The 13,717-nt window shown below is 38.5% G+C and overlaps 1 protein-coding gene across 1 annotated transcript in view; it reads right to left on the bottom strand.

Annotated features, from left to right (window-relative positions):
• LOC121862052 (CDK5 regulatory subunit-associated protein 3-like) overlaps positions 1 to 11,506 on the bottom strand; it is a gene marked incomplete at its 5' end in the record, with an annotated part of 81,076 nt that extends 69,570 nt beyond the window's left edge. The window contains 4 exon segments of the mRNA XM_042359986.1: positions 624 to 739; positions 1,724 to 1,892; positions 4,277 to 4,375; positions 11,369 to 11,506. Of these exon segments, the coding sequence (XP_042215920.1) occupies positions 624 to 739; positions 1,724 to 1,892; positions 4,277 to 4,375; positions 11,369 to 11,506 (522 nt within the window).
• Positions 11,507 to 13,717: the final 2,211 nt, after the last annotated feature.

Raw genomic sequence — 13,717 nt, 5'->3', positions numbered from 1 at the left:
TAAAAATTTTAATAATTATACACCAAAATAAAATAATAATGATTACAATAATAATAATAATAATAATAATAATAATAAAATGAAATAATAAAATTAATAATAATAATAATAACAATAATACTGTTATAATAAAATAATAATACAGTAAAGAAATACAAGAATGAAAAAAAGATCAAAAGTGAGAAACACGACCTAGACCTATGAATTATTATTATTATTATTATTATTATTATTATTATTATTATAATTTTTATTATATTTTAGATCCCCAGGCCCCAATGTGGGTCAGTGATATATGTCCGGATGGGTTAACACACACACAAAAAAAAAAAAAAAAAAAAAAAAAAAAAAAAAAAAAAAAAAAAAAAAAAAAAAAAACTAACCATTCTGAAAACCGAAAAATTCCGAAAACCGAAATGCCTCTGGCCCCAAGGATTTCGGATAAAGGATTGTCAACTTGTAATAGTGATTTGTCAGTCATCACTTTCACAGTGATATTTTCCTGTATAAGAAACACCCATCACATGCTAATCCTCTGAGAAAAATTCCAGACTTACAGTAATGTCCTATTTTAAGGTAACTTGTCTTGGTTTAACTATTGTTGTCATTATTTCAGTACTTACTTGGTCATCTGCTGTCTTGTCTGTCTCATCAGTTAGTACAATATCAAGCTGTGGTTCCTCTATACTGCAGGGAGCCTCACCATACAGCCACTCATATGTGGTCACATTACCGTGCTCTGTAAAATAATGTACTTATTGTATTAATGTCTTGATAGAGAAACTACTTGGATTAACAATATCTGTATCCCTAAGATTTTGATAGAAGAACCTGTCTTTTAACATTTTCAGAATAAAAGTGAAATAAATTCATAAACATCTAAGATAAGACATCAAGATAAACCTACATCTATCACACACAAGGGACCAAAAGTATCACTCTATATCCACCTTAACATTTGGTGTGGAGACTCAGAATAACAGGAGGAAAGTACTGTATTAAGAGAGTGTGGGGCAACTGTGGATGAACAGGATCAAATGTGGATATGCAGCAGTAGTTTCCAAAAGATTCTGGTTAATCCTATTTCCATTTCTTACTTCAGAAAAAGGATAATTTTAAAAAATAAATTAATATGACATAACATGACTCTTTTTACCCAAATGCATCCAATAATTAATGGATCTGGTACATACCCGAGGATCAATTTTGTAACCCCGGATCTATTGCCTCAGAACTGACCATCAAGGTATTAACAAAAAGAATGGTGAGCTTGTCTTAGTATCCTGTACTATATATCAGAAACTAAAGATCACAGCAGTACACATCTATTATAGTAGTCAGAGAGAATGAGTGATAGAACACAAAGGAAATGTCTGCATATTATATTGATTGTGGCCACCTGCATCACACCAGGGAGAGGCCTGAAGGTAAAGAAATAATAATATTAATAAAAGAAAAGATGATAATTAATATAATTTAAGAGAGAGGCAGTTAAACACATCTGGAATGATATATATCACACAAAAGTTGTTTTCTCCCTCTTGCTATTGTATTAAACTGCAAATAAGGAATAAAATAAATCACATACAAAAACCCTGATTTAGAAAGTCTTGTACAGTATTAATCTGATACTGTACTGTACTAGGGAGGTGTGATGTCAACATACAGTACTGTACAGTATATAATAAACAAAACCTACCTTTCTATATTAACCCTTACATACCCATAATAAATTTGAGCAAAGGTAAGCATTCAGGCTCAGTTTCATCCACAGTAAATGACAGGAAGTCCGAATATAACTGGCGTGCCGAGGAAAGATTCTTGCTGGCCTCAGCGACTGCGGAAAATTCTTCAGGAAGTGTCTTCAGTAGATCAATCAACTCGTGTTTTATCTGTTATAAGGAAACATATGGGTATAATCTTCCTCTTGCTATATCAAGCCATCAATATGTTTATGTATGGAGAAATAAAACCAAACTATCACAATAACTGCCCTATCTCAGCCTTCCACTTCCTTAACATTTATTTCCTTTTTCCTATCACTCACTTCTAAATTAAGCAAAAATGTGAGGGAAAAAATAGTCCTCCTGCAGTAGAAATTAACAAAAAATGTAAAGAGATGACTGGCTTTTCTTTACTGATCACCAGCATATTTTCAGCCTCTGTCTCATGTGGTTAACAAACTACTGTACTGTACAGGAATACCAGCTACAAACTCAGTACAGATAATTCAAACTTTAACTGCACAAAAAAAATTTAACAAATTTACAAAACTATACAGGTTGAACCTCCCTAATCCGGTACTCTATTGTCCGGCACCTCCCGTCGTCCGGCAAAATTTTAGTTTGCCAGACGACCGCAAGTACCCACCGGCGCTAGTAGCGATGGTTCGGCATACCCTTTGTTTACATCTGGTCCTCGTGGAGTTTGGTGCGTTCCTCGGTATTTCAAGTGTTTCTGTAATACTTCACTTGTTGTTTACCCTTAATATGCCTCCTAAGCATATTTATTTTATTATTTCATTTACTGTACAGATATATTTTTCTTCTTTACAGGTGAACATCACCAATTTATGTACAGGTACCATAACTATTTTGTCATTTTAAGTGCAGAATGAGAATTATTGTTTATCTATTTTCGTTTATTACAATTACACAGTACAGTAGAAAGTGGATATAACACGAGATACGTTCCAAGAGAGGTCGCCGCTTTAAACCGAATTTGCACTAAATCGAAGTGCTGTTTCAATGGAATAATTTAGTTTGTTACTTGAGAGAAACACAAAAGACTGAGAGTCTACCCAGATGCACCTCAGCCCATGTCTTAGAATAAACAAAATATTTATTTATCAGTCCTTAAGAGTGACTAAGGCCCAGTGGTTCTCAACCATTTTCACTCCATTCCCCCCTTGAGGAATTTTCAACATCCTCGTGGCCTCCTTCATTTTTTTCCCAGAACAGACAAACAGACAAGTGATAAAGGCTAAGAATGATAAAGAAGGACAGATAAATAGGACAAGAGTTAGAATGGCAAACACACACACACACACATTCACATACATAACACGCCCATGCACTCACACATAAAGCACACATGCAGTCATACACAAACATGCACACAGGTAAACATTCACACTCAAGCTAGGAAGCTGAAGTGTACTTCCTGTAAGCAAGAACACACCTCCTTTGACAAGCACTGTCCAACTTGGAAGAATGAGAAGAATAGTGAGTCATACCAATTTAGCACTAAAAATGGTAGGATTATATAAGTAAAGATTGAGTATGAACAACAATGGCACCAATAAATAAGGAAATAATTAATAAAGGAAGTGTACAAATATTTCACCCACGTAAAGCAGCGACCACATGAATTGTGAAGCAAAATAAGTAACACCAATTACGGAGTATATTATGCTCGAGTCAAGCTCAAACACAATATATGGTTCAGAGACAATACACTCCACTGTTTTCGTGATGGTATCCCAGGCCAGACTGAGATCATTCGGTCCTATCACCGCTTGCAAAGGGATGACACACGGACACGTACTGAACAAGTCAGTTCAGCAGCTCTGTCCAGCGCCTGTCACACAGACAGGGACTGACACAGACAGGGACTGGACCTGTGAAATCTTAAATAATCCATAAAAAATAAAAAAATTAGCACCAGAGTATGTAAATATTAAAATTGTATTGTCATTATGATTAAACAAAATGACAAAAAAAGAATAAAAATTCTCTTCTGCCAAGTCAAAATAAGTAATACAAGTTTTGTTTAATTCAGATTCCGAAACATTATTTGGAAACGTACAATTTATAACAGCTCGCCGTGGCTCCCTTAGGGGCCATGGCCCCCAGGTTGAGAACCACTGGACTAAGCTTTTCTCTTATAATTTGCCAATGAAATGACCTGGGAGAATATAATTTACATTGCTGGGATTCTTATAAGATAGTGATTACTTTGAATATAAACATGCTATAGTTTGCACTAGACAAAAATTTTAGTAATCATTTAGTACATTATTTTGAGTACATGTACATTACAGCTTTGCCCTTAGGACAGTGTAGTGTGCCCAGAGAAACATTAGGCACATCAAAACTGTGTTACAACAATAATACTATGTATTTTACAAAGACCAACTGCGGTTCGGAAAATTCTATAGTCCGGCACCGGTCGGGTCCAAAGGGTGCTGGATTAGGGAGGTTCAACCTGTAATAGTTATCATGGATATACTCTAGACAAAAATGATAAAACAGATAAATTACTCCAAATTTCTCACCTTATCACCAGCAATTCCAATCTGTTTACACATTTGCAAGTATTTCTTCTTTGAATCAGCAATGCCCTTAATACAATCTGCTTCCTTGCGATCACACTCCTGGAAGAAAACAGAAATTGTGTCTTGCTAGCAAACTTTTTTATATACATACAGTACCTTAATTTTTATGTTCAAATATACAGAACAATATGCCATCTGGGATTGAGTGTGATTTTGGAGGGAAAATTCATTATTTTTTGATAATGTTTTATAAACCCGACACCAAATGAACCTAAATAATTCAGGAATTATAGTGAACTACATAATGTTGTTATAAAGTTCAATCATTTTACATCACAATAGTACAGGATAAAGAACAGTCCGTATAGCACGCAATAACCCGTAAAAGTCACAACAATAACAGCGACGCACAGCAATAGGAATGATGCAGTGATGGATTATCTACTGAGCAATACAGTGATCCTTCGGTTAACGAGCGCCTCGGTTAACGAAATTTCGGTTAACGAATTACCTTCCATAAGATTCTTCACTTCGGTTAACAAGCATTCCCTCGATTAATGAATTCCTTACAAATTTTTCCCAATGTGTTTTCGCCTGCCCACCAGCTGTAGTATTAGTCCGCCAATACAGTAATCGGTTCTAGGGCTTAAATTCCTTACTATTTTAGTAAATATCAAGAAGTTTGTACTATTCAATAATTTTAAAAGTCTTATATTAAAATTTTTAGTAATTTTAACAATTATTTAACATAATTTAAGTACAGGGAAACTAGTTTTTAGCATGCCAAACAGCCTGTCAACACACCATACAGGAGTCAGTCTCTGTGTCTTTTCAGTGTAGGTAACATCTTGCTTCAGACTCTCTTCAACATGAATGCTTTTTTTCTGTGTTTCCAGTCAAATTATTGGTCATTTTGAAATTTATTTTACATACTGTATTGACAATATATAATGCAGTGCAGTGTTGATTTAAAGAAAATAATCTTGAATTACACCAAGAGAACTAAAATTTTATGGGTGAAATGGCCTCCACCTTGGAAATCCAACGTTACCATGATCTCTGAGTGGGGCGGGAGACATACCGGGTAGTGCACTCAACATTTATATTTTAAACTACTTTTTTTGTTATTTACCCTTTTTTTTTATTAGACTCCTGTATATATAATACTAGAATGGTAGATGAACAGAAAATGGAATTTAAACATCCAATTTATTTTTTTATTTACAGTACAGTAAACCCTCGCACTTCCGTACCTCTCTACATCCTTGACCACCGAAGGGTCAAGACGTACCTGGCGCTCCTCTCAGAGCAGCCAGGTCAACTGTTAAGTTGGCCCATACCAACCCCTTCCCCTGAACCCTCCTCCCCACCGGAATATCAACAAGTTCTCGCCAGAAATTACAATTTCATTTAGGAAAGGAACGGAACCAGTGTTAAACAGAGGTGAACAGTGGTGAACAGTGCTTAAGTCAGTGAGAACAACTCAACAGTAACAGTCGTACCCAAGTTAACCTTCACACAGTGAGGTCCCAGGTACCCAGTGATAACGGCCCGCGAGACCCAACAACAACCACTGATGTGTTAATCCGTCTACGATAGGAAGGCCTGGGACCAAACCTCACTCATATAACACCATCTGTGAGGGAATTACTACACCACATGTCCCTCATAACACCATATGTGAGGGAATTACTACACCACGTCAAGTCCCTCATCACACCATCTGAGAGGGAATTACTACACCACGTCAGACCCCTCATAACACCATCTGTGAGGGAATTACTACACCACGTCAGACCCCTCATAACACCATCTGTGAGGGAATTACTACACCACGTGAGGTCCCTCATAACACCATCTGAGGGAACTACTACACCACGTGAGTTCCTCCTAACACCATCTGGGAGGGAGTTACTACACTACGAGTTTGCTGTTCAACAGCTACATTAATCTGTATGTTCACTGTATGTTCCTTTACCTTTCTCTAATGAAGGCTTTTGTTAAACTACCAATGTATGTAATAAGTCATTTATGTCCAATGTATATTTTCAGCCTTCGGGTTGCAGAATTTTTTCAATAAACCGTTAATTATTATTATTATTTATAGATCCAGATTTTGGTTGGTCTGGACCAATGTCTGGATTTTTTTTTTTTTTTGCACACCCTACATCCTGTGTAGGAAGCGCAAAAGTGTTTACAGCGCCCAACAGGGAAGCATGCTAAGTTCATGCTTTTTTTTTTCGGTATTAGCCCACCCGGACACAGGTCACCGACCCACATCAGGACCCAGGGGGCAAAAACGTAACAATAACGACGACGACGACGACGACGACGACGATAATAATAATAATAATAATACTAATAATAATAATAATAATTTTTGCAATGCCATTTGGCAGCAGGGTCTACCATTAGACAACACATTATCCTTCCAATATCTTCCCAGGCAGTAGTACCTCCCTGTTTGGTAGCTGGCTAATACCTACTGCCTTTACGTCTCATGAGTCAAGGGCGTAGAAGCCTGAAGAGTCAATGTTTTATGTCATCAAGTTATTGGAAGCTCCAACAACTTTCCCTGAATACAAATTCGCAACTTTTGATTTACAACAGGTACCTACATTACTGCTCGGTGAACAGGGACCAATGAGGGCAAGGAAGTATGTCCAAATAACTTTTCCACCGGCCCGAGAATTGAACCCGTGACATCTCGCTTGCGAGGCAAGAGCTGTACCATTCTACCATTGGCGCCCCCAATGTCTGGATGTGGCAAATTCTTATCCGGTCTCTCTCTCTCTCTCTCAGTCTGTATGCCGTGTTTACTCCCCCATTGCTAAATGGACCCACTCCACATCTCCCGCCACTAGTAACAGCGCGCGTCCCTCCTCAGTCTCGCCCTCTTGTTGTTCCTCGTGTGTCTTGTGACTGTTTTTGTACCTTATTTCTTGTGCCTTGTGACTGTTCTGTAGTGATGGCACCCAAAAGGAAGTGCACACAGCTTACTGTACCTCAGAAGCTGGAGTTGTTACAGAAGTTATTGAGTGATTGGTCTGTAGCGAGATGCTGTAGTGAATATGGCATTGCTAAGCAAACAGTGTCTGGTATAAGAAAGGCTAAGGGTTCCCCCCAGCAGTCATTTACAATGAAATATATATAGTCCTGATTCTTCGACCTCTACGATGACTGCTGGAGACCATAAGCTGATGAGAATAGCACAGGGTCAAGGACTGGAAGATGCTGTGTTCAAATGGTATTCACAGCAGCGCTGAAATGGTGTGGCTGTGCGTGGTTTTGAGATGTAAATGACGGCAGAGAAGTTAGCTACACACCTTAACATATGTGATCGATTTGGTAGTTTAGGTGTGGATGTTATATAAGGTTATATTATATTGTGTTTCTTATATTTCTTACCATAGTTAGATACCTTCACACTGGTTACTTACAGGAGATTATGGTGTATCTACGTAGAAATTCACTCCACCACCCGATATTCCATGATTTATACTTGATAAACGATGATTTAATGAGTTTCATTAATTTCCAACATCCATCTAAGTTATTGGTTATACTTTGTCATAACCAATCAGTCATTACCTTTAGTAATAATAAGATAGGATCACAGATACGGGCGGATAATTGCACTTACATTTATTTGTCCAGCTTCCATATAATGATTTACAATTTGCATGGATATATGAATCACTCACATTCAAGCTGTAATAAAATTAATCTTCTAAAAGAGGGAATTTTCAACTTGGGGACACATGTGATTACTCTACTATGGGTATGACTTAACAGAGCCTTAATTCTTCAAGCGATATATTTACTGCCAGCCTGGATTGCTCGTTGCAACCAGGCATCCACAGGTGATATTTCCACGGGGATAACGAATCCAGTTAAAAAAGTCACAGGAAAAAAGTCACAGAAAAAGTCACAGAAAAAAGTCACAGAAAAGAGTCACAGAAAAGAGTCACAGAAAAAAGTCACCTAACCCAACACAACACAACCCAACCCAACCTAACCTAACCTACGTGCACCATATATAAATTGTGTTGTCAATATGTAAAAGTCATGTATTGTCATTTAATAACAGTTTTAAAATATTTTTAGTTTTATTACCTAAAATGTGACTTTTTTCCAAGCTAAAATTGTGACCTTTTTTCTGTGACTTTTTTTCCTGAGACTTTATTACCGGTCACCGGGGATAACAACCTAGGTTAGCACACTTAGTCTCGTGTCACTGACGGTCCACAGGACGGTGGCGGACTCTGTGTGGTGTCCCATTCCCTTCAGGAAGGAGAGGGTGGGGACGACGATTTAACTAACCCATGGCCTAGGGGATACTACTCAAAATGTGGTTTTGGGGCGTGAGGCGATGAACAGTACAACACTTGTCTCAATGGCCTTCCCCTATAGGCTGGCTAACATACCACTAATGGAAAAAATATGTCGTAGTCATGGCTCGCCGGGTGCCTTATCTCTAGCGAGTCAAACTTTGCAGTTGGTTGCGTGGGTAAGCCTAACGCAACCCATGACAGCAATCTAATTTTAATTAATGCCTCTGATGGTTGGCTGTGGAGGTTTAGGATGAGGACACAAGAGGCCAGTGCACTCTACAGAACCTACAATAATAAATAAAAAACAATAGAATACATATTTTAACTTACTTTGAGGTGTGTATGTCGTATTACCGGCAGCTTTGTTTACATATCAAACAGCTGATTGTAGAGGCAGTCGATGATGACATGCCATATTCTTTACAGAGTGCATTGGTTCTAATGCTTTCTTTGGGTTTCATACTAGTTTCTGCACTGTATATTATCAATATGTTAACTAAATTTCAGAATGACCAATAATTTTAATATAAAAAATGCAGAAATATTCAAGAACACAACCTTCTTGATATTAACTCACTGGAAACGAATGTAAACATGTAACCAATTACTGTATTGGCGGACCAGCCGATCAGCTGATGCGCACAACAAAACGTGTTTCTCGTAAGGATTTCGTTAATCGAAGTTTTGTTCGTTAATCGAACTGAAAATCCTTATGGGAGCTAATTCTTTAACCGAAATTTCATTAATTGAAACATTCGTTAATCGAGGGACTGTAGCGGATACTCTCCCCTACACCTGCTGGCTGATCACTTGCCGTCCGCTTACCAGCCAATCAGCACTTCACACCTCTCGAGCTGATCCGGCAGAATCGTACAAATACCCCCAGGCTCGCTGTGAAGGTCATTCTACTCAACGCTCTCAAACAGACAAGACTTCCTCTCAACAAGCTCCTCACCACACAGCAACTCCCTAGCACTGCATTGTACATATACAAGTACTCCTCGACTTACGAACTACTTGACATATGCCCGCCTCAGTCGTACCAAAATTTTTTCAAATTACGTAGGTATTTTTCAGTACCAAACGCTTCCATCCCGTATGAGAGCATGGTGTGGGCTGGGCCGCCTCATGGTGTACAGCATCCACACCATAGCGAGCTCAGTTGGTGTTTGGCTGTCGTTGTTGTCGGTAGTGATCGCGCTGTGTACTGACAATATTTTCAATATTTTCGGTTCTAATTCCCTTTAAAATGACTGGCAAGCATAAAAGTGAGAGTTCTGGTGGTGCTCAGAAGAATTAATGAATCCGTCGGTTAATCCCCCAATTAACCGGTTGTTCACATAAATTAAATATTGTGGTTTTAGTAACGAGACCCAATGAAGTTCCTTTGTTTTATTATAAAAGGATTATGTCTATAATTCCTGGGTGTAGATTAACCGTAAGTTCCACTATTTATGAGTGAACGAGAAAGAGGACGGCGTTTATGTAAATATAAACGTTGATCATGTCCATTCGATATTAGTTGATCTGAGTGACTAATGAGTAGTGACCCATCGAGGGAGAACGGTATGGGTACGTCGTTCCCCCTACAGGGAAGACGGAGCCATCAACTGTGGCCCTCAAATAACATCTTCCTCTAGTCAAGGATATCAAACTACTGCTCGCTTCAGGTGGCCAGAGAGCCGGCTACTTATGCCTTTACTCAGCATAGTATGACGCAGCTTCCCGTGGGCACACCTTATCTCACGTGCATTGAACATGTCACCTCACAGCCAATGGAAAGTTACAGGGTGGTGAATCTGAATATAATATCAGATGTATTGACCCATTTATATAATATGTTCTGTTGATGAGACAAGGGCCGTTACATTAATAAGGGGATGCAAATGTTTGACGAAATGGATCAAAATGTTGAGCGTTTTGCAAAGTTGACAGACTGATCCAAGATGCACTTGCTTGCCACAGGGAGATTTACAATGAAAAGAAAAGGCAAACAGAGCAGTCTAAACTGGACATATATTTTACGAAGTTTCCCATTGCTGTCTCCTCACGCCCCACCAGTGCTGCCTCTTCACTCCCTAAAGATCCAATACCTTCAACCAGCTAGTTACCCCTGTACATAAACCTGTCTGAAGAAAGCGACATTGATGACCCACCCAGCCCCGTCTCCTCCTCTGCTTCATCCAATTAATATAGTCTCCATGTATACCTGTAAATAGAAAATTATGGGGGCCCCATGTGCATTCAGCTGACTACATTAAAGGTAAGTGCACAGTAACACTTTATTCATTCTTCATTATTGATTATTTTTATTGTACTGTATTTCATTTTAGAATTTCTATGTATTATTTTTTGCATTTTTGACTTCCGACCAATTCGATTTACAAACTGGATTTGGGTCCCTAACCCCACCGTAAGTTGGGAGCAGCTGTATTTGTAAAACAACAAATAAATAAAAAAAAAAGGATAAAAAGAACCAAACAATATTAACATTAAAACTGACACTCCAACCTCACAATCCTGATAACAGATACAGTACAGCACATCCAAAGTCCCTTATCTACCAATATTGTTTAATTACACACATTTCTTCCAAAGCTACAGCATGTGTCTTCTGTACTCTTTTCTCAACAAGTTTATCACTACATCTCAGCATATTCCAATGTCAAGGGCCCTGACCTGACCTGACCTGACCTAGCCAAACTAAAGTAAACAATCAGTCATTTACAGCTTTAAATTGACGGCCTATTCAACGCACCTGTTGTATCTGACTTCCCTTGGCAATCTGCCTTTTGATGCCTGGCACCTCATAGTTTACATTGCGGACGAGTAGCTGAGCTGCCTCGGTCAAGTACACATTATCTTTCTCATACAGTCGGATTACCTCCTGCCAATCCTGAAAATAAGAAGATAAATTATGAAATCGTAATGAGAATGTCAAGATAATGGTTTGGGAAGGAGTGAAACAAGCAACCAATGATGGTGACAAACTTAATTTAATGCTTCATCTTCTTCTATGTTTTAATGTCCAAGATAGTCTGTAAAACATATATCCACAGCTTCCTGCTTCACAATATTACTTTGTCTGCAACACACACCCATCTGATTATATATAAATATACAGTAGTACCCCGCTTAACGCGGTCAATTGAACCCACAGGGTACCGTGTTAAGTGAAAACCGCGCTAAGTGAACAACAGAACATATGGGATTAATTCCAATAGAGACTGGCCCGACCCCCAAACTCTACTTTTTCCGACACAATACCAATGTTCTAGTAAAAATAACATCTTAATTTTATGATGGTACATGCACACAATTAATACTTAAGAGAAATAGAGAAATACAGTCGCCAAGTTAATGTCCATTCAAATAATGGACTCAACTCCCTCCCTCTCTTCTCACACTACACTCCCTGGCTCTCCCCTCTCTGAGAAATTTTTAGGGGAAAACCACTAAATTTTAATAAATAATACCTCAAACTAAAGTTAGGATAATATAATTGACATTGCTGGATTCCTTGTAAGACCAGGAATATTTTGAATATAAATGTCATATATTTTGCACAAAAGATAACATATTTACTCAGAGTAAACATTATATCTATAATTTGTATGTCTAATGCAAAATCTATGATGTTTATATTCAAAATGATCATCAAATTGTAAGAATTCCAGCAATGTAAATTATATTCTGGCCGGGTAATTTGTATGAATTTTATGAGCTAAAACAAATATCTTCAGTTAATAAAAAAAAAAAAATATTCTTCACACTGTAACAGATGGTCGGTCGGTCCCTCCCTACCAGATGTGTGGGAAAACCAGAATATTTACCTTTTTAGTAATAAATAATACCTCAAACTAAAGTTAGGATAATATAATTGACATTGCTGGATTCCTTGTAAGACCAGGAATATTTTGAATACAAATGTCATATATTTTGCACAAAAAATAACATATTTACTCAGAGTAAACATTATATCTAAAATTTGTATGTCTAATGCAAAATCTATGATGTTTATATTCAAAATGATCATCATATTGTAAGAATTCCAGCAATGCAAATTATATTCTGGCCTGGTAATTTCTATGAATTTTATGAGCTAAAACAGGCAGGCAGACGGTGGCGGGTGGGGCGAATCTAAAAATAGCGTCTTGAGCCAGACACTCTGCGCGTATACGTGGAAAAAACCTGTGTTAAGTGAAAGTTCGGCTCTGGCGAGGCACCACGTATACGTGAAATCGCGCTAAGCAAAACCGCGCCATAAGCTCGTTGAACAGGCTTTGTGTGAAATATAACGAAGTCTAGGACTGCTTTTAGTATCCTGGTGGTCCAGCGGTTAGCGTTCCCCGGTCACAGTCATAGGCTTGTGGGCCGTGGGTTCGAATCCTGGCGGGTTGAGGTGTTGATTGTATGTAGAAGTCCGCGTGCTTTATTGGGCTAATGAAATATATATGGATCCTCGTGTTTCGAAGCCGGATTTGGTAAAACGTTACTCTGACCACCTAAGTGATACGGGTGGTCCCCATTAGAGGTTCACGGCGCTATAAGCTCGTTGAACAGGCTTTGTGTGAAATATAACAAAGTCTAGGACTGCTTTTGTATCCTGGTGGTCCAGTGGTTAGCGTTCCCCGGTCACAGTCATAGGCTTGTGTGCCGTGGGTTCGAATCCTGGTGGGTTGAGGTGTTGATTGTATGTAGAAGTCCGCGTGCTTTATTGGGCTAATGAAATATATATGGATCCTCGTGTTTCGAAGCCGGATTTGGTAAAACGTTACTCTGACCACCTAAGTGATACGGGTGGTCCCCATTAGAGGTTCACGGCGCCATAAGCTCGTTGAACAGGCTTTGTGAAATATAACAAAGTCTAGGACTGCTTTTGTATCCTGGTGGTCCAGTGGTTAGCGTTCCCCGGTCACAGTCATAGGCTTGTGTGCCGTGGGTTCGAATCCTGGTGGGTTGAGGTGTTGATTGTATGTAGAAGTCCGCGTGCTTTATTGGGCTAATGAAATATATATGGATCCTCGTGTTTCGAAGCCGGATTTGGTAAAACGTTACTCTGACCACCTAAGTGATACGGGTGGTCCCCATTAGAGGTTCACGGCGC

This window comes from Homarus americanus, unplaced genomic scaffold, assembly GCF_018991925.1.
Source record: "Homarus americanus isolate GMGI-L3 unplaced genomic scaffold, GMGI_Hamer_2.0 scaffold25013, whole genome shotgun sequence".
In the NCBI taxonomy this organism is placed as follows: domain Eukaryota; kingdom Metazoa; phylum Arthropoda; class Malacostraca; order Decapoda; family Nephropidae; genus Homarus; species Homarus americanus.
This window is presented reverse-complemented; position numbering and strand designations above follow the sequence as displayed.